A 21,401-nucleotide genomic window follows, 5' to 3' on the forward strand; every position below is an offset into this window, starting at 1 on the left:
GTCAGACTTTCTTATTTTTTTTTTTTTTTTTTTTCGTCTGCATTATTGAATTACTCCGTTCCAACGGTGTTATTGATATATGAATGTAGATCATCTTTTACTTTTGATCTTTTTGAGAATGGTATGGTATCATCGACAAATGAAATAACTTTTGTTATACAATTTACTATAGGATATATATAAATATTAGGGTTACTTAACAAAATTGTTAATTCAGTAATGTCATTTTTTGAGAGACACCAGAAAATGAAACAACCAAAACTGGTGCCTGTAACTCACAGTAAGAAAGAGGTCACAACAAAGATCAAAGGTCAGATTTTTTGGGGTAATAACTTCTTCTTTTTGAAGAAATAATGCTGGCAAACGCTAGCATTAAGACCATAGATTTATCAAGTGTCCTCAGATTGATAATTTAATCAATTCAAGCACCACAGCATATGACCAGGTGAGCTGAAGTTAAGCTGTGGTGCTCCATCTGGTGTCAACACTTATTAGGTCATCTGACCCGAAGGGTCGAGATGACCTATAGCCATCGTGCTTCGTCCATCGTCGTACACCGTTTGTTAACTTTTCATTCAAAAAACTTCTTCTAAAATACTAGAAGACCTAGGGGGCTAATACTTGGCCCATAGCATGCTGGCATGGAGACCTACAGAGTTTGTTCAATTGAATGACCTCGGCCCACTTTCAAGGTCACATGGGTCAAATATGTTGAAATTTTTAAACAACTATTCAACAACCAAAAGGCTCAAAATGCTGATATTGATCTGTAGCATGCTGGGATGAAGGGCTACCAAGTTTGTTCAAATGAATGACCTTGACCCACTTTCAAGGTCACAGGGGTCAAATATGTTAAAACATACAAACGACTTCTTCTCAATAAGCAAAAGTCCATGAGTGCTGATATTGGGCCTGTAGGATGCTTAGAGGAAAGGCTACCAAGTTTGTTCAAATGAATGACCTTGACCCACTTTCAATGTCACAGGACTCAAATATGTTAAAATATGCAAATGACTTCTTCTGAATAAGCAAAAGTCCAAGAGTGCTGATATTGGGCCTCTAGGATGCTTGGAGGAAGGGCTACCAAGTTTGGTCGAATGAATGACCTCAACCCACTTTCTAGGTCACAGGTGTCAAATATGTTAAAATATACAAACGACTTCTTTTCAATAAGCAAACATCCAAGAGTGCTGATAATGGACCTGTAGGATGCATGGATGACATGCTACCAAGTTTGTTCAAATGAATGACCTTGACCCACTTTCAAGGTCACGGGCTTAAATATATTAAAATATGCAAATGACTTCTCAATAACCAAAATGATTAGAGTGCTGATATTGGGCCTGTAGGATGCTTTGAGGAAGTGTTACCAAATGTGTTCAAGTGAATGACCTTGACCCACTTTCAAGATCACAGAGTTCAAATATGTTAAAATCTGTAAACGACTTCTTCTCAGTAACCAAAAGGCTAAGAGTGCTGATACTGGGCCTGTAGGATGCTGGGAGGAAGGGCTACCAAGTTTATTCAAATGAATAAAGCCCACTTTTTTAAAAGCAGACTCACTGTTAGAGTTTGGCTTGCTTTTTGTCAGATGACCGTTAAGGCCCATGGGCCTCTTGTTTCTGAAATACTTTAGTTATACACATAATTTCAATAACCAAAAGGCCAATTTAGCTTAAAGCTACCTTGGATGAAACCTAACCATATTTGTGAAAGGAAAACACCTTGACCCATATTTAAGGTCACGTAGGTAAAGTCTGTTAAAAAAAATTGCTACTGATTAACTGAAAGGCATAGAATTATATTTAACTGACAGGTTCCTTGGATGATGCCCTATAAAGTTTGCAAAAAGAAATGACCTTGACCCAATGGTTTCCTTGTATCCTTTAATCCCAGACATTTTCCCTGGTGAAAAAATAAAACAATACTTGTATTTTATAAAAATATATTGTTTTATTTAGTATGAAACATTTGTATCAAGATGAAAATATAAGAGAATGGCACCAACACAAAGCCTCAAGTTAAAAATTATATTCACCTTTGACTCAAGAGAACAATGAGAAAAGATGATTTCACAAAATATTTGACCAATTTAATATTAAAAACTTATGTGCTTGTGTAAAATTAACTATCTTGTACTAAAACTGTTAGTTGAAGATAATAAATCAGCAGCAACTAAGTTTTATATCTACATATATATACATGATCATATAATCAAATATATTGGAACTTTTGTACATTGTCCAGTGCACTTTATGAAGCTTTTGTACATTGTCCAGTGCACTTTATGAAGCTTTTGTACACTGTCCAGTTCACCTTATGAAGCTTTTGTACACTGTCCAGTTCACCTTATGAAGCTTTCGTACATTGTCCAGTTCACCTTATGAAGCTTTCGTACATTGTCCAGTTCACCTTATGAAGCTTTCGTACATTGTCCAGTTCACCTTATGAAGCTTTTGTACATTGTCCAGTTCACCTTATGAAGCTTTTGTACATTGTCCAGTTCACCTTATGAAGCTTTTGTACATTGTCCAGTTCACCTTATGAAGCTTTTGTACATTGTCCACTACACAGCTTTAAATCAACAAAATCTGGAAATTTCAGTATTCTGTAGTATATTCTACATGTTTCAATGGATTTGTCCTTGTCAATTGGCATTCATAAGCCCATGAATGCCAAAATGAAAGCCAAAATGAATTCAAATTTCAAGTGTTTTCTGTTGACAGTCATGAGATGAAGATCGAGATGTTTTTACAACTAAGTTATAGTGTCAGTGCCACAGATTGGTGAATGCTGCGTACCGGTAATATTTAACTATACATATCACATCAAACCTACAACCTATACAATATACAATTTGGATAAAAACAAATGGCAGTTAATTACTTTTAAACAACTAAATTTCCTTTGAAGTAGACTATTTCTTGCAAGATATTCGTATTTATCCAAAAAAATTTAACAATCTAACATTCCCTACGAAAATACCACACAAGTATGTCAATATTTATCTATGACATTTCCCAGAGTAAATATAAACATGCATTTAGAAAATAAAAAGTCAAAAATTAAGTGAATACATAGCTTTAACATGTAGCTATTTTACAAGCAAGCAAAATTGTGTTTACTATATTACAAGTATCAATTACACTACATGGTCATAAGTAAACGACTGACATTTTTTTAACTCCAAATATCAAACAGGAATATCTTAAATAATACCATTTTCTTCTAATAAACAAATATCACAGCATTTAAGTAATTAGAAAACTACAACATTCATGCAGAGAGAATGTTTTGAAATCTTGACCCTTGACCTCAGACTAATTCTATTTCAAAATATTTGTGTCACCTAGTCTGTTTTTTGCGGATTTGGGGCAAAATTTTCCTTCTTGTTTAACAGAAAACCTGTGTCTTCCTAGTGTCAATGAGTGTCACAACACATTAGTAAAATACTAAATACAAGATCACTGAAACCCCAACTAGATAGACAACCAAGATTTCTTACATCAGTTGAATTTTAAAAGCTGGCTAACTTTCAGGTCCATTCAGTTCTGACATATATTTGTACTTCAGAAGAAAAATTAAATTATGGAGTTTTTAAATTCAAACACATTTCAAATTCATTTAATTCCAAACCAGAAATGCTATAATTTGTAAACATTTTATAGCAATGTCAGCTGTTTACTAAAAAAAAAAATTGCATAAGTGTAAATATAATTTTAAATTTATGTACCTGTGTAAAACTGCTACGCATAAAGGTAAATAACTAAAGAACACAAGAGAACCAAATTCTGTCCATAGATCAAAACAATGACCATGGAGACACTTTTGGTTTTCTTTCTACACAGAACTAATCTATTTACTGTAAACAAAATCATTAAGTCTAAAGCACAGCTATATTTGGACGTTCATTGATTTATAAATTTTATAATACAAAATTTTTATCATATCTTTACAAAGAATAACTGATATTTGATGACTTGCATATACAATCAGGTGCTGACAAGATTAATCTTATATACAGTCAAACCTTGCTATCTCGAAGTTAGCGGGACCTTTGGAAAACATTGAATCATCCGATTATTCAATTTAAGCAAGATCAAATGTTAAGTGCAAAATTTGGCCGTGACCAATGAAATACTTTAAATTATACAGGGCCTTCAAGTTAAAGAAGTTCGAGATAAAAAGATCTGACAGTAAGTTTTTACAGTTTGTGTGACTGAATATGAGATCAACATTGATGACGATGTCACAATAAATATGGGAATAAGTAAAGAGAAATTCAAAGCAAATGTACTTCATTTTTTTCTAATATTTAGTTGTCGAAATACTTGTTTAGTAGTCTTCATGTTAAATATATATGCTAAGCTAGTTGGTCAACCTTGTACTTGACTGTTACAGTACCTTCAAGGACAATTCCACCAAATGTCTCAGAACGGTCACATGATTATGATCACATGACGATATCATGGGAGTCTGATAAGAATTAAACTAAGGCCTTGTTATGGTGAAACAAATATCATCAATACGATATCAGTAAAGCTACAAAATCGTAAACCGTGTTATTTCGTACGTAAAACATTACTAGTATCTTAGATATAAATCTGAATCACGATCCACACTTCATGAAAAACTGATGAAAATGAAGATGAGTCAAGGATTTTATTATGAAGGGATATTCCGCCCAAGTTAAAAAATTTCTGTTTGTTCTGTATCTTTTAAGAACTCATTCTACAGACCTTTAGATCTATTTTTAGCATCAAAATATCTTTCCTGCGATTAGTTCTACCAGGCGAAATTGTTGAAAATGATAAATCCGCCAAACTGTCTAAATATAACGCATACGGAAATCTGGAACTGAAAGGTCACTGGATCCTAGATTTTATGTAGAGTATATAGAGAGAATACACTAGTGTGTATCCTGTTCACTAAAATTTCTGCTGGGGTTACAGTTTTATTACTTCACTCGACCGATTTCATGATTTACACGAATATTTCATCCTGTTTGACTTAAAAACAAAGGAAACCTGTTACGACACAATCGGGACCATGCAAACATTTTAAAAAGTGATCTACTTAGATCTGTAAAGAATTTCCTCAAATTAAATTTCATATTTGTTTAAATGGTTATTTGTGGTATACAATTTTAATGAACTACACAGATGTACAGTTTTCATCAAACCATATCATGAAACCCTTACTTGTGCGGAACATCCCATTAACATTTCAGGGAGCATCTTGTGAGCAATTGAAATTGTGGAACAATCTCTTTGATTTCATTATAACAAACATCAATTCATGTAAGACACTGTTAATCACATAACTAAGATGTTCTTGTCAGTATGAATCACAACAGCATTTCTCTGGGTGATATGAAATCTTTAAAAAATTTCTATTTCTAGACATTTTTTTTTAATTTTAATTTTTTTTTTTTAACATCAAAATGAATTTGATGCCATGAAATTGCGATGTGACAAATGAAATAACACAATTGGAATCTACAGACAATCACAGCTCAACAGCAGTATCAATAAACATATATATATATATATATTTAATCATCCTCAAACAAAAACTCCAGCATTTCTGGGAACTGCTTGGGAAGAAATTTATCTTTACAAAGTTTCTGATATTGCTTCATATAGCTCTCTGTTAGTTCTCGGAAAGACAAGAACATGTTCATAACTTTAGAGAATACATATACTTCCTGTCGGCCATACCGTTCCCTTAAAACATGGCGCAGGTAAGAAATCAAGGTCAGCTGTATTCTTTCTACTCTCTCTGGGTCTTCCAGTTTACAACGATCTGAAAAATACCAAAAATTCAACCTCTTCATGATAATGCTCGAGGGGCTTGTTTCCATAAAAACAGGTACCAAAGACAGAGTTAAACCTAAAGCTTTCTGATACTCTCTGAATAGTGTTGGACGAATTCTTGAAAAACTCAAAATTGGACACGAGTGACTTGCATTTGAACCTTGAAAACCAGACTAACTGCTGAATGACACAAATTGACAGAAAACATGATTTTCTTTGCTCCATCCATATCTTGAGACTCCCTGAGTAACAATCACTTCTGCTCTCTGTACCCCTGGAACAAGTCATGGCAATACTGAACATTCCCTCCGCAATACCTTGTGGACAACACAAAAAGACTAGTTTGATCCTTTGATGTACATCAAACAAATCTTGAGGTCACATAACTGTATATTGTAATGGCTTTGAAGTTGGGTGTTGCTCCTTTGTAATCTTCAAAAGAAGCGCATCAGCCTGTGATTGGTCAGATTTTTTCTCCTGGAACCAATCAAATTACTTTGCTTGTGCCTGATGCTTTGCCATGACATGGTCCAGGGATGCAAAGACGAAAGTGATTGTAACCCCTGGAGAATCGAGAACGTGCTCCATCTTAGACTAACTAACTGCAATCCAAGTGAAATGTGACCTTTAAAATTCATTGAACATTTCTTTACTGAACGCTTCGTCAGAGATCTAATTTTTTACAAAACCTTAACAACATACCATGTTGTCGAACTTCCCCATTATCTTTTTACAACTAGAGCAACATTGATGTTGTGTTTTTTTTTTGAGAAATTTACCTCTAAACACCAAAGAAATAGCAAGGACCAGAGCTCTTTCTTTGTCACTGAGGTTGAGGCGCCGAATAACCCGTGAAAATTCAAACCAGGATAACATGATTTCTTTTGGAAAGTAAAAACTGGCTTCGTTGATGTGGTATACATCCCCACCAATCGTCAGCACCATCTGGAGGTCAGGGTCAACAGCTCGATACTCCAATAACATGAAAAACTCAAAGCGTGCCGCTGCAAAAAAAAGGTTATTATCGTCTGTTATGAAATAATGACAATGAAAATAGGTTTGGAGATATCATGGAATATAAAGATTTATATCTATATAGATTTTTATATCTTTGTATTTCTAGTTTACCATCATTGAATGCTGTATATCTATGGTCTCATGTCCATTGTCCCTCCGTCCATAACAATTTTTATTGTTTTTTCACTCTGTAAGACACTAATACCATTGTTATTGGCTTGTAATAGTGTGATTTTATGTCACATTCTAACACGTTGAATTGCCTGAATGATATGAAATGGCATGTTGATAATATGTAGTGGACCTGCACTGGGTCAGTCATCCGTGACCAGGTAGATTAATTGTGTGCATCATTGCAAACCTCGGGTGCAGGTAATTTTCATTCATGGATATACAAGTCTAAATCTGGCCACCAAAGTACAAATCTTTTGAGGTAGAGATTTCATCACGTTTCAACCAAATCTTTAAAGAAACAAGAGATCCCAGAGAGATCTTGGTGCCCACCATTGTTTGATCTTTATATGCTCTTTGAAAGTTGGATCTTCTCCCTTCTTTTCTCTTCTCTGTTTTTGCTCTTAATGAAAACATTTAAACATTCCTTCGCAAAAATAGCAATGATAATCTTTACCTGCCAAATTCAAAATGGCCGTCTGGAAGCCATTTTGTTTCCTCTGATCTGTCCCAAAATCAAACAAAAAGAGACCAAAGGGAACATATGTACGAAATTTGAGAGACATCCATTCAGTACTTCTGAAGAAATAGCAATGTCAATCATTACTCAATAAAATCTAAGATGGCTGCCTGTCGGTGGGCTAAAGAAACATACACACATATGTGGGTAACATCTACATCCACCAATGAAAATATGGGACATAAAAAACACCTATTAATAGAGGTTCAATGAATAATTATAATGGAGATGTCTTTATACTTGTATACCTTTAAGAAGTGATGACTGATCTGGCACGGGAAGGTCAGGGAATTCTGGAATGACGCGCGAGAACTGGACATAATGTTTTATGGTTCCTTCAAAGAAGCTGCGACACCGCTGAAGACGACTTTGTCGTCCATCAACGTCTAGACCCGTAGCTTCGTACAAGTGATTATATTCTTCTATAGAAACTGGTTCCATGGACCCAAACATTTCCTCTTTCATACGGAACTTATTCTGAAACCAAGATTTAAATGTTGAATATCTTCAATGACCTATACATGCAACACCTACATATTTTACAATATATATGTATAGAATTTGAATGATATGCAGGCAGAACTTGTGCGGACGATATACTTGTGAAAAATCATCAATAACAGGGGGTATCTTTGGTCAAGGTACAAAAAAATATCAAACATGGCAGACACTAACGTACATCTTTCAATAAGCTCCATCTCTACTTTTGGTAAATATTTTTCACTCGGGGAGAGGGCTTCTTTGCATTGAAATACATCAACTGATATGACTCCTGGAGTAAATACTCTATAATACTTTCTCACACAACCACAACCCTCCCTAATTTCATTGCAGTAAATAGGATCAATTCTGTAGATTGAAATTGTTTCCCTTTACACATTCCAAACAGATTAACATCACAGTGAATTAAAACTTTCTGTGAATTCTTACCAAAGCAGTCATGTGCAGGGAGTGAATTTCCTGGTCTGTGAGTTTTGACGACACCGGTGAGAGTTCTTCAGCAGATTTTGTAAGTTTTGGAATTAAATCATTCAAAATAGATGGAATGTTCTGACTGTCTGTGCTGCCAACCTGTAAAGGTCCACTTTCTTTGGTAAACTCTGATTGCGAATCAGAGGAAACCTCCATCATGTTGCGATCCTCACGGATGTGAACTGTGAAAGGTGAATCAACAGGGGTATTTGATATCACAGAATTTTCAAGAGTGTCCAAGTCAGCAGGACTAATTTGAGACTCGATTCCAGAGTCTGGACTCTGCTCAGGTTGACTCTGTTCCGGGGAGCTCTCAAAGTTGTTTTTAGTTGGTTCCTGAGGAACTGGATATTCCTCAACTTTCTGTTGTAGCTTCTGTACCTCCATGATGGCTTTTGTGCGCTCTGTCAATGTATAACGGCCCTGACGAACGGCTGTACAAAAAAAAAAAAAAGGTGTATCAGTAAGTACATGTGATGGAAATAGCTTTCAGTATACGTATTGTACTATTAGATGGTACTAGGATAAATTTGAATAATGTTTCTTTATCATTGGTATATTTATAAAAAATTAAGTTATTTATCACAAAACAAATATTGTGACCTATTTTACAGAATTACAGCTTTTCAAAATTCACTGGTAATTGTTAAATTCAGATCTGTAGTTAAAATTGCACACACATTTATAGGCAAAGATATGTACCTGGACACGACTGCCTTATGTAAATACTTCATTGTTAGATGGTATTGTCCAGGTATGAAGACAAATGCTTACAGCAGTTTGTAATATGATCACCTTTCCTAGAGAGTTTACTTGATATTTAATTTTTCATTCTTCACCAATATATAAATACATGTGTATGACAAAACTCTTACAAACAAACATAGTTTCACAATGCTTCTATCACAGTCATCATCATCATCATCATCATCATCATCATCATCATCATCATCATCACCATTAACATCATCATCATCATTAACATCATCATCATCATCATCATCATCATCATCATCATCATCATCATCATCATCATCATCATCATCATCATCATCATCATCACCATTATCGTCATCATCATCATCAATCTGTACATCGTACACAGCATTCATTGTGTACATCCCTTATATAAACGTTGTGTACATCCCTTATATAGAACATATCCATACATCCATGTACTTTCATCATCATCATAATTATCATATTTTGCCTATCATGTACACAAACATCTCTGTTCTTGCCAAGGGAGTAACTCTATGTAAAATAAAAAAAAAATGCTGATTTACCCTATACTATGCATAATCAATAAAAAAAAAACAAGAATATTGCAATCTTTTTACATACAATTATACACGGTAATTGATGCCCTTTACAATAATATTGATATCAAAAATGATTGTTTCTTACCATTTCTTTACACTTAACAGCATCATGTTCCAAAATAGAGATATATATACATATTGATTATGTATTCCCTCAGCAGGACCTAAAATGCCAAGCTTGAATCTCTGTTACAAAGACTTAATTAGTTCCAACCTCCATTTTAGCTTAAACAGTATGTTTTATATACCTTCCTTGGACATGCCCAGTCGTAAACATTTCTCCATGCGGCAAGCGGAACAGTTCCCTCGTGGGCTGTCCGTAATCACACACTTTCCTTTTTTGGAACATTTATATGGTTCCTTGCGGGAGAGGTATCTCCGGAAAAAGCCCTAAATTGAAAAAAATACAAGAGAGGAATTTCTTACATTTTCATTTAACACACAGGATTTGTTTAGAATTGGTGTTTTTATCAGGGGATGGCTGGAGATGACAGTTAATCACTAAGTGACAATGCAATATACAATACATGTATATTATGATTGTTATCTGTATTTACAAAATGGAACTAGGCCTTTGTCTTGTTATTTTTTGCATATATGAACATTATTGCTAACAAGCTTTACGTAGGAATTTTCTAGCATGGGGAATATGTACACATGATATAATAACCTTATTTGCATGTAAAAAAAACACACATTAGAAAAGCATTTAATCTGTATCATTGAAATATTTTGTATGAGATATGCATGATATTTTCCCAAATGATGAAAAATTTCAGAATAAAAATTTCCTTGTAAATATATACAATCATCAAAATACAACTGGACCCTGTGTTAATCAGTCTCTTTAGTCCATATTTTTACACCTCTGAGAGTGGCAAGCGGTATGCCTCGGGCAACGAAGAATTCCATTATACAAGTATATATGTGACAGCTGCGTACAGCTAGGTCTCCTGTACAAAACAATGCTTAAAGTCTATCTGAATATATATTTTTTACCTTTACAAAATGATAGAAAAATGAGAGTATACAGAATTGATGAAAATAAAATTTCCTTCCTGACAGTGCGAGATTTAAGATGATTCATGGACGAGACAAAAAGAGATGTCCAGGTTATGTTTACATATTTACGGTATGTATAATGAATGTCTACAAACTTAGACTGGTCACTTTGTAAACAAAATACTCTTAATCATGAGTGTACATGACAGATCTACATGTGTCTAATTTATCAATATAAGGCTTAGTTTGAAATATACAAAACTGTACTCTTTATATAATTAAAAAATATATAAATACACCCTATTCCACACTTATCCATACGTCCATTATAAATTTACATGAACCACAACAGAATCACACATCTGTGCGATGGAACCGCACATCTTTCGCACAAATGTGCTATAGGAAATTTTCTCCAGTTTCCTATACCACACAACATGTAACCCCACAACTGTACATAATTACTATCGAAATTACTAGTGTAATATCAGTGTACAAGCTAGACATATAACTTATACAAACATGCTGGACGAAAAGTTCACCTTGCATGCCTCACAAGAGTTGACTCCATAATGAATTCCTGATGCCTTCCCATCACACACTTTACAAGGAGGTAGTAACAGCGAAGCGGTCTTTAGTGATATCTTCTCCTCCATGGCTTTGTTGACATCTGCATTCTACATCTTCACAATATTTGAGTAAGCTGGTTCTAAAAGAAAAAAATTATTTACTTCTCAAATAATTGATATTAACAAATTACTTGATATACTCTACATGAATTATTCATTGATCAAAATCAATAATCAATAACTATAGATATTCATAGATATTCATGAAAAAATACTGGTATTAAGATTAATCTTTGGTTAATCATTCCATAGAAGTTGTGTAACTCTGAATTTTACTGCAACCGGAAATGAAACATGTATGGATAAGATATAGATAGGATAAATTGTGAGTCAGAACCATTAATTCTTGATCTATTTCGTCATCTTGACTCTGTAAACAATCACTTACTTATCATCTACCAGAAATCTTCATAGTGTGATGTCATTTGTTACTGAGATGAAAAGCAAAACAGCTGGCGAATAAAAACATGTCATGAACTTTGTGAAGTTCAATAGTTAGTTATTAATCGACATCTTCTTATCTTCACGTGTGAAATATTAAAAGTTTGATTATGTAATATACAAATGGGTTTGTTTTCAATGTCATAATATAACCACGTCCTCTTCAAGACAGCACATGGTACACAAATTTCAATTACGAAATACTCACCAGAATATTGATTACTAAATAACCCTGTTGTTTTCATTAGAACATGTCCGTTTCTGCCATTTTGTTTGTCACGTGACTTAAATGTCACGGATCCGTTTTGCCTCCAATTACTTGGTTTCCACGGTTGTATTAGATCATTTCGTGGTTGAAGAATACTGCATAGGTTACGTGATAATGGAAACATTGTTCTTTGGCTTTCAATGAAAATATCAAAGTGTCCAGAAGATAATCTGTTATGGTCATGAATCGGTTTACGAAAGTGAAAAGATGCTAAACGGTAAACTGGGGTGCATCATCCTACCCTAGTTGCCATAAGGTTAATATATAGGCCAGGTGACGTCATTCCTTAGAAAAACAGCTTTCATACAGAGAGTAGTAATATGACAGGTGAAAAGTTTTTTTTTCTCATACAACATTTGAGGTCAAATACTAGCACCAACAGCTATTTTTTTTTACAAAAAATATAAAAGGAAATTAATAAGATAAATAAATAAAAACACAAAAAAATGGGCCCGCTGAGCGTTGGGTCTGTTTGATAACTTATCAAATCCAAGTTAAACAGCATGCGCGGATCCAGAGGAGGGGTCCCGGAACCAAAAGAACCACTCCCAAATATAATTTTGTTCAAATTTTGAATGGGACAGTATCTCAAACTGAAAAATACCTATGTCGAAAGCAGTTGTGATGAAGAAACCCTGAAAAATTGGTTTCGTGTGTGCGATTTTTAGATGAAAGTCAAACTGAGCCATGTATTTGAGAATAATTCTTTGATTTTCTCCATCTGAAACGTACTACTGGGGAAACAATTGTAAATAAAATAGTAGAGGTTTTAACAGAGAACAATATTCCAGTTGACAAAATGAGGGGCCAGGCGTACGATGGGGCAGCAGCTATGTCGTCAGAAAAAATAGGTTGCCAAGCTCGAATTAAGTCTATCAATCAACATGCCCTTTACACACGCTGCATCAGTCACGATCGGAACTTGCGCATAGCTCACGCGTGCAAAATACCTCTTGTGAGAAATATGATAGATGGGGTAAATGCCACATTTATTTTCTTCGATGTCTCGCCCAAAAGGCAGTGCTTCTTTGAACATGTCCTTCAACATCATGGCCCGGAATCGAAGTTAAAAAGTTGTTGGGTTTGTGTAAAACAAGATGGATAGAACGTCATACCTGCTATGATGTATTCTATAGCATGTATACTGCCATCGTTGAAAGTCTCCGGTCCATCGTAAACCCAGAATTTGAGGAAAACACTCAAGATGAGTGGTCGTGGGATGCTCAAACTAAAACTACATCACAGGGATTGCTAGCTAATCTGATGTGCCAGTTTTTGGTTACGTCCATCTGCGTCAGGGCTGTTCTGCAGACAGTCAAACCCCTTGCACCAAAACTTCAGAAACGTGATTTGGACGCGTATGATGCCCGTACAATGATTACTGATCGTATTGAGAGGGTGAAAGAGATGAGAGAAGGAGTAGATGTTGAGTTTGAAACGTGGTATGAATATTGCAAACGAATCGCAAACGTGCTTGAAATAGGAGAGAAGATCCCGAGAACAACGCAGAGAACAAATATTGGTAGTTCCTGTCCGCAACAATATTACAAAGCCATGGTAGCTGTTCCATTTCTGGATAATTTATCAACTGATCTCAATGACAGATTTCACAAAGATGACAGTGTTGCATATGCATTTGGTTGTTTGGTTCCTAAGCAAATGTTGACCCTGTCAGATTCTGAAATACAAAAACTTCCTTCTGAATTTTTCTACTGTAACTCAGATTTGCAATGTTCATCTTCACAAGATCTACAGGGGGATTTGTTGGGGTGGAAGAGAGCTTGTGGGAAACTCGATGAAAAGGGCATCACAGCGGACAATCTTCTTACCTGTCACCTCTTGTGAGGCCGAACGCTTTTTTTCACTAGACTTATGTAAATCCCCGCCGAATATCTAATTTCATCAACATGATTTTTTAGGTACCATAATGTCGCTAAACGACTCACCGCAAACAAATTTTAAACTTCCTAATGTTCAAAACTATGTTAAACTCTATATCTGAGTCCACGAACCGTCAAAGCTATCCGCTACCTTTCTACAATCAATACACACTTTTCTGTACGTTTTCACATTCCATTCGAGATTGGTTTACAATTAAAAAAAAAAAAATTCACTTAAGCGAGGCGATGACGAGTATCAATCATCACATAAGAAATGAAAACAAATTTAAATATTTTTATGCAAATTCACAATCAATCAGTTTTGCAAGTGCACCGTTATCGATTTCCCTTAATCCTCGATACTCTTGGCAGCTGAACTGCACATAGAAAACGTTAACATGGCGTTGCTTATCATCCATTATTTTTACGGATTTAGTTTGAAATTAATTGGAAGGCTCTGACCATCAATTCCGGATTTTATTTTCGTCTTGGCGACAGCGGATAGAAATTTGTCCTTCGGCTTTAATAGCAATCGCTACCTATATCGTTACATACATATACAATACAATGTACAATAGTAAAGATAAGATTCATTCTTGGCAAGATCATCCTCAATATTAATGGCAGCCAGATTGAAAATTTCCGGAATCAATTGGTTCTAAAATTGTATATTTTCCAAGATGGCGTCGCCCATACGCTGTGTTTGGTGGCCGACACTCAGAGAGAATTTCTGAGATAATTTAAGATTGTAGCTTACTTCATTAATGAGTTACCTATATTCAGCGGAGCAATTTTATGAAAAATGGATCCACGAGAAGTTTCTCGCAGAAAAGCCCTGAAAGTAGCGGTTAGCGCCCTTGTCTTTGAAGTTGGCTATGAAAAGGCTGAAGAATCGGTGCTAGAAACCCTTACAGAAATGTTGCAAAGTTGTAAGTTTTTATATTGATTAACAGACTACATCTGTAGAGCAGAATAATATTTTTATGTAGGAAAAATGACAGGACGTATTTGGTTACATGGAACATCGTTTAAAAAATAATGGCAATGTACATATATCTAAAATGTACGGGTATATCAGGTATTTCACTATTGTAAGAGATAATTAACAAATATTAGGAATCGATATTGTTGAGAAAAATGTCATTTTACTTTGGATGACCGATCAAAGCCTGACATGTAGGAGTCAGAGAAAACATCAGCTAATTACATTTACAGATGTTTGTAAGACGTAATGAGTTTTCATGTACATTATAATTTTATAGCATTGCTACTGGGTACTAACTTAAGAAGCAAGCTTTTGTCCTTGTATCACCTGAGTGATGATACATGTGCCTACCTGGTAGGTACTTTAGACCATACAGAAACTTTGTACATTTGACAAATACACCCTTGGCCCCATGTGAAATTTACATTATCGCTTAGTGCAATTTTCACCTGGGAACGAGGATAGTACATATTTAATTGTGACAGAACAGGTAAAATACACATACATATCAATTGCACCAACCAGGAATTAAGCCCTGTTTTCTGATATGATAATTGAAGTGTGCTCCATAAATTAAGTGCGAGCCACAGAGACTTTCTCCTTTTACACACTTGCTGGGCTTTCAATACCCGAGTGCCCTGACTAGGAATCAAACCCAGATCTCCAGGGTGATAATTTACCAATTCTGGAGATGAGCTAATGAAACATGCTCTGTAAGTTGGTTGACAGAAAGCATACCTTTCACTTTGGACAAACTGAGTCTACCTGTTCATTTTACATAATTATTATTCACATACTATAACACTAACAGTGACCTGCTCAATTTTTTTCTCAATTGAGAGATTGAGATCTGATGTGAAAGAATAGCAAATAGAAACATTTACCATCAGCTGTGTACATTTGTCATGAATCCTATGTACATTCATTTATATATGTTATCTCTATAATTAATTTTATTGACAGTTTTAACAGAATTAGGACGAAGTTGTAGAAATTATGCGGAGCTGGCTGGGAGGTCTGAAGGCATGATGACGGATGTTTTCATGGCTTTAGTTGATATGGGTAAGAATTTAGAAACAAATCACCAATATCATGATTAGATATTGTACATGTTCTTAATGACTGGGCATAGTTCAGTTCATGATTAAAATTAACCCGATACTCAATGGCTGTGTCAGAATGTTTTGAAATGATCTTGGCATTTTCATAATTTTGTCAAAAGAGAACACTGTCTAAAAACAAGGCAACGTAGAATTACAGAGCCAGATAATAACATAGGAAATTATAGTCTACCATGTATTTAAAACAGTCTGGGGAGAACTCTGGTATTTTCTTTATGTATACAAAATATACTTCTCGTGTTCCAGGTCAAAATGTACAGTCCATACAGTCACATGCTCGTCGGCACACAAAGAGTGTCTTTTTACCTCGTAAGTATCGCTCTTAAAACAGATCAATAATATGAAATAACAGATTTTTTTCGCTGATAAGAGAAGAAGGAATATGTATTGGGATCTTCTGGAATTACTAATGTACCAGGTATTTGATGAATTTTGCAGAATATTAAGTGTGAGGCACAAGTAAAAAATATGGAAATACTCTTCTGTATTCATGAAACATATTTGTTGTTAAAGAAGTCACCAAATATCCTATTTGTTACATTTCTAAATTGTCTACAATGAGGAAAATGAAATTGTATGAAAAGTTGAGAAATAATGCAAAGATTGATGAAAGGTTAGAATCAGGAAATGGATTGTTACATAGAGGATAATTCCTGTGAAACAAGACTTAAAATAGGGAAATATTGGTTATATCGTTTAAAATAAGAATAAGTTTAGGTGAAGAATACAGGCCCTCAAAGCCTGTTGTTCTTTTGACATATATGACTTGAATTTCCAAATGTATGCAAGAGATTGCTTATAGGTTTGATAAAACAAATTCTCTCATTTTTCTCTAAGCATTTAGAAATATAATTGGCAAGGACGTTAAGCTTACTTAGGGATTACCTTCATTTGTCATTTTGTCATTAAATTGAGGACAGTAGATATATTGTTTCAAAATTAATCATAGCTGTTCTATTATATTCGCAAATACATTGGCTCTGTATTCTCTTGTTTCAGCGGCCCATTCTGCAGCTCCACCCACCCTGAAGACATTACAGGTGGGGGATAGACCTTCACATCCGTCACATATTCCTGATCATTTGCCAGCATTCCCAGATCCACATACCTATATCAGGACTCTGGTAAGATCTCTCCCCTTATAGATTTTTTTAGTAAAATAATTTTGAAAGAACTATATCATAATTTTCTAACCAAGGCAACACCTGATCAAAAGACATGCTATTTATCTGTGTATTTTTATACAGGCTAATCAGACTTAAGAGAGTGAATACTGTACCGTTATTATAAACCCTAATTTAAACTATTTTGTATATTAAAATATAATGAAAAAACACAGATTATTTCATCTCAAAATTCAGAACAAATATTTAGATAAATGTTCTTCCAAATACACATTTAATTATTAAAGTACATTATAAAAAGTTTGTATGTACTTATTGCACTGATATGTAGTACATATACATTGTTCCCTGCTCATTGGTTGCATTATAAAGTATCCAAAAAAACTATTTTTTTGAAAATACATATGTACAAGAAATATCTTGTTTTTGCCATTAATGCTTGACTAAACGGTAGCTATTGATTTATGTCTCCTTGTTATAGGGTAACAAGTGGTAAACCTGAACATATGATCATGTTTACAAAGAAATTGCCATTGACTGTTATGATATTTGTACTTAGGTAGCCCAGGTTATTTTGGATCTGAGAATGCATTAAATTTTTGTTATATAAAGATATTACTGAAATAGGTCAATTTACATGGAACTGAAATTAGTGTTTAATAGACCAACCATAAGCTACCATGAGATGGCAACATACATTTTTCCTTGCTGTTTTTCTGACTAGACAAACAAGGCTCCAGTTACAGAGTACCAGCTGGTGCGAGAAAAGGCTGCCTCACAGAAGCGCGACATTGAGCGGGCTTTAACACGCTTTATTGCTAAAACCGGGGAGACACAGAATTTGTTTCCAGACAACACAGAAGCATATCCTTGTAAGTTCAAGTACTGACACCAGGGTTTCAATACAAACTCTTTGGATTTCCTGGTTATGAGAGGACTGTTTTTACACAAACTGATACCAGGATTTGAATAAACTATTTAGATTTTCTGGTTATAAGAAGACTGTTTGACCTTTATTGAAGTTTCATGACTTTTGTATAAGTGTACAAACATATCTTTAGATTCATTCATTGACAGTTAGGTTTTACCTAGTTCGATTTTTGCTTCATCAGAGGTTAATATCAAAGGGCACAAGTTTTATCACAAATAATCCACAAAGTTCTAGATTTCCAAAATTGATGGTAAAAGTTAAGTATTGGTGGTACTGGTTAAGTATTGGTGGTACTGGTTAAGTATTGGTGGTTATGGTTAAGTATTGGTGGCACTGGTTAAGTATTGGTGGCACTGGTTAAGTATTGGTGGTACTGGTTTAGTATTGATGGTACTGGTTAAGTATTGGTGGTACTGGTAACGTATTGGTGGTACTGTTTAAGTATTGGTGGTACTGGTTACATATTGGTGGCACTGGTTACGTATTGGTGGTACCGGTTTAGTATTGATGGTACTGGTTAAGTATTGGTGGCACTGGTTAAATTTTGATGGTACTGGTTAAGTATTGGTGGTAATGGTTAAGTATTGGTGGTACTGGTTAAATATTGATGGTACTGGTTAAGTATTGGTGGTAATGGTTAAGTATTGGTGGCACTGGTTAAGTATTGGTGGCACTGGTTAAGTATTGGTGGTACAGGTTACATATTGGTGGCACTGGTTAAGTATTGGAGGTACTGGTTACATATTGGTGGCACTGGTTACGTATTGGTGGTACTGGTTTAGTATTGATGGTACTGGTTAAGTATTGGTGGTACTGGTTAAATTTTGATGGTACTGGTTAAGTATTGGTGGTAATGGTTAAGTATTGGTGGTACTGGTTAAATATTGATGGTACTGGTTACGTATTGGTGGTACTGGTTAAGTATTGGTGGTACTGGTTAAATTTTGATGGTACTGGTTAAGTATTGGTGGTAAAGTATTGGTGGTACTGGTTAAATTTTGGTGGTACTGGTTAAATATTGATGGTACTGGTTAAATATTGGTGGTACTGGTTAAATATTGATGGTACTGGTTAAATATTGGTGGTACTGGTTAAATATTGATGGTACTGGTTAAGTATTGATGGTACTGGTTAAATATTGATGGTACTGGTTAAATATTGATGGTACTGGTTACGTATTGGTGATATTGGAGGGTTTGTCTTAGATCGATGGTACCAAAAGGGCTCAAATTTTGTCTTTGACTGATGGTGGAGAGACGAAATTTTATCCTAGGTTGATGGAAACACTCAACTTTTGTACTAGACTGAAAGTAAAAGGCTTGCAGGTCTTATTCTAATGGTAAACAACTCTGGATTATTCACGACGGTAATAGGTGCTATGACACAGTGGAAACTGCTTGATATTATAATATTGTACATGTTTTGTCCCAAGTTGATGGTTAAAAAACTTAGATTTTGTATTAGTTTTTTCAGCAGGACTGGATTTTGTTCTAGATTTAAGGTACAGGGCTCTGTTTTTTGTTCTAATCCAATAGTTGCTAGTTAGTAGACAAATGGTAAAGGCCTCATTTCTGTTCTAGACTGATTGTAAAAGGCTCAGTTGTTTAGATATTAAAGAGCAGATTTTTGTGCTAGATCCCTGATGTCCAGGTTTAGAATTTTCCTCTGCTACATGTTGAATATCATTTTTAAGTGCTTAAAGGGCAGAATTTTGATCTTGATTGCAAGGAAAAAAAAACGAAAAGATGTTGGTCAGAAAAAACTTCCTGAAATTATTTTCACAAGGTATGTTTTGAGTCGGTATTCAGACACAAAACAATTATGACTAAAATATGATCTTTCTTAATTTCTGAAAGTTGAGTAAGTTGAAAGGCTAGAATACATTTTTATTTTAACCTTAAATCCTGTGTTGGAATTTCATTATCCATGCTTTTGAATGGTTTCAGTGATTGCAGTTAAGCCCAATCCTCTACCTTACCTAGATGCTCTGCTGTGTAAAGAACAGGATCTAGAAGACGAGGAATCCACCAATGGTGAAAGTGAAAAAAAGGTCAAAGATCAGGACACAGGTCAACAGACTGGAGGTCAAGGAGAAACTCAGGATGCAGAATCTATTGACAATCCTTATCTACGCCCAGTGAAACTCTATAGAGTGAAGAAGAAAATCAAATTAACCAGCTGACCCTGTGACCCTGACTTGTAAGGACTGGGCAGTTTTGATAGATGTCAAATTAGTGACTACATGTAAGACCCCAGATGTAGGCTGATGTGCAGTAAGTGTTTTGAGTAGCGCATCACTAATATCATAGAGATATCTCTTGAATCTGAAAGCATAACACATGCGCAGATCTTTTCCCCAAGAGAAATGTGGGTAACAGGTATATGATGTCAAGCGGATAATGGAGATATATTTTAGCTCACCTGCCACACAGACAAGTGAAATTATGCCAATGTGCAGTGCCTGGCATCAGTGGTTCATTTAGAGTCAACTTTTCCCTTCAAACGACTTCGTTCTACTTGATAACAAACAGGCCAAGAGTCCTGATACCATGGCTGGAAGGTTCTCAGAGTTTGTGAAAAAATGAAAAACTTGACCTATATTCGAGTTTACAGTGGTCAAATATGTTTAGATGGTATAACCATCATATACCTCAAAATGGTGTTTAAAAACAATTTACATAACCTGAAATAGGTATTATGACTATTGTATATTCACAAAAAATTCAAATAATTTTTGTCGTGAATGATATTTGATATTGAAATGTCCTTATTGTTGTTCTGGTTATATTTTTTGACAAATAAATTGAAGACATACATGTATATACTGTATGTCACTGAACTTATCCAAGATTTTGAGACCATGTCCCTGTAGCTCGATGTTCACCTGTGAAACGAGAGGTCACATCCATGCGATGTGAACGCAGTAATAAAAACAAAAAATACAAGACCAACCTATAATGAAAAGAAAGGAGATGAATACATTTTCAGACATTTTCATGGTTTTGTCATTTTTTGTATAAATTTATTAAAAATGGGGCAGAGTCACAATTGGCTGGGTTGCTGGATGAGTGCAATGTTATATGATATTTATAAGACAGTTAAGGGCGTTTCATTTGTTGAGTATCAAGAAAAAACCATCTGAAATGAATCCATAATAGGAGGTGCACATCTTCAACATATACATGTATATATAAACATCGTA

General features: G+C 34.8%; 2 protein-coding genes across 2 annotated transcripts; one reads left to right on the forward strand and one right to left on the reverse strand.

Moving 5' to 3' along the window:
* Positions 1 to 3,678: 3,678 nt before the first annotated feature.
* On the reverse strand, positions 3,679 to 12,145 carry LOC132554219 (nuclear receptor ROR-beta-like). The gene is made up of 7 exons (XM_060218526.1): positions 12,099 to 12,145; positions 11,363 to 11,529; positions 10,067 to 10,208; positions 8,455 to 8,930; positions 7,773 to 8,001; positions 6,596 to 6,820; positions 3,679 to 5,805 (listed from the first exon to the last, which is right to left on the reverse strand). The coding sequence occupies exons 2-7, from the start codon at positions 11,474 to 11,476 to the stop codon at positions 5,555 to 5,557; spliced, it is 1,437 nt and encodes a 478-aa protein (XP_060074509.1). The 5' UTR covers positions 11,477 to 11,529; positions 12,099 to 12,145; the 3' UTR covers positions 3,679 to 5,554.
* Positions 12,146 to 14,733: 2,588 nt separating this feature from the next.
* Positions 14,734 to 21,183, forward strand: LOC132554225 (transcription initiation factor TFIID subunit 8-like). The gene is made up of 6 exons (XM_060218532.1): positions 14,734 to 14,967; positions 15,987 to 16,085; positions 16,391 to 16,453; positions 17,144 to 17,268; positions 17,993 to 18,140; positions 20,146 to 21,183. The coding sequence occupies exons 1-6, from the start codon at positions 14,841 to 14,843 to the stop codon at positions 20,379 to 20,381; spliced, it is 798 nt and encodes a 265-aa protein (XP_060074515.1). The 5' UTR covers positions 14,734 to 14,840; the 3' UTR covers positions 20,382 to 21,183.
* The last annotated feature ends 218 nt before the right edge of the window (positions 21,184 to 21,401 follow it).

Source organism: Ylistrum balloti, unplaced genomic scaffold, assembly GCF_031769215.1.
Source record: "Ylistrum balloti isolate Yb309-2 unplaced genomic scaffold, AGI_CSIRO_Ybal_v1 Utg370386, whole genome shotgun sequence".
Classification (NCBI taxonomy): Eukaryota; Metazoa; Mollusca; class Bivalvia; order Pectinida; family Pectinidae; genus Ylistrum; species Ylistrum balloti.

Coding starts and splice junctions, on each gene's coding strand:
- LOC132554219 (XM_060218526.1), bottom strand. CDS start 11,476: ATGGAGGAGAAGATATCACTAAAGACCGCTTCGCTGTTACTACCTCCT. Junction 10,209..11,362: donor ACTCTTGTGAGGCATGCAAG/GTGAACTTTTCG, acceptor TTTTCAATTTAG/GGCTTTTTCCGGAGATACCT. Junction 5,806..6,595: donor TATTTCTTTGGTGTTTAGAG/GTAAATTTCTCA, acceptor GGTATTTTTCAG/ATCGTTGTAAACTGGAAGAC.
- LOC132554225 (XM_060218532.1), top strand. CDS start 14,841: ATGGATCCACGAGAAGTTTCTCGCAGAAAAGCCCTGAAAGTAGCGGTT. Junction 16,086..16,390: donor CATGGCTTTAGTTGATATGG/GTAAGAATTTAG, acceptor CTCGTGTTCCAG/GTCAAAATGTACAGTCCATA. Junction 18,141..20,145: donor CAACACAGAAGCATATCCTT/GTAAGTTCAAGT, acceptor GAATGGTTTCAG/TGATTGCAGTTAAGCCCAAT.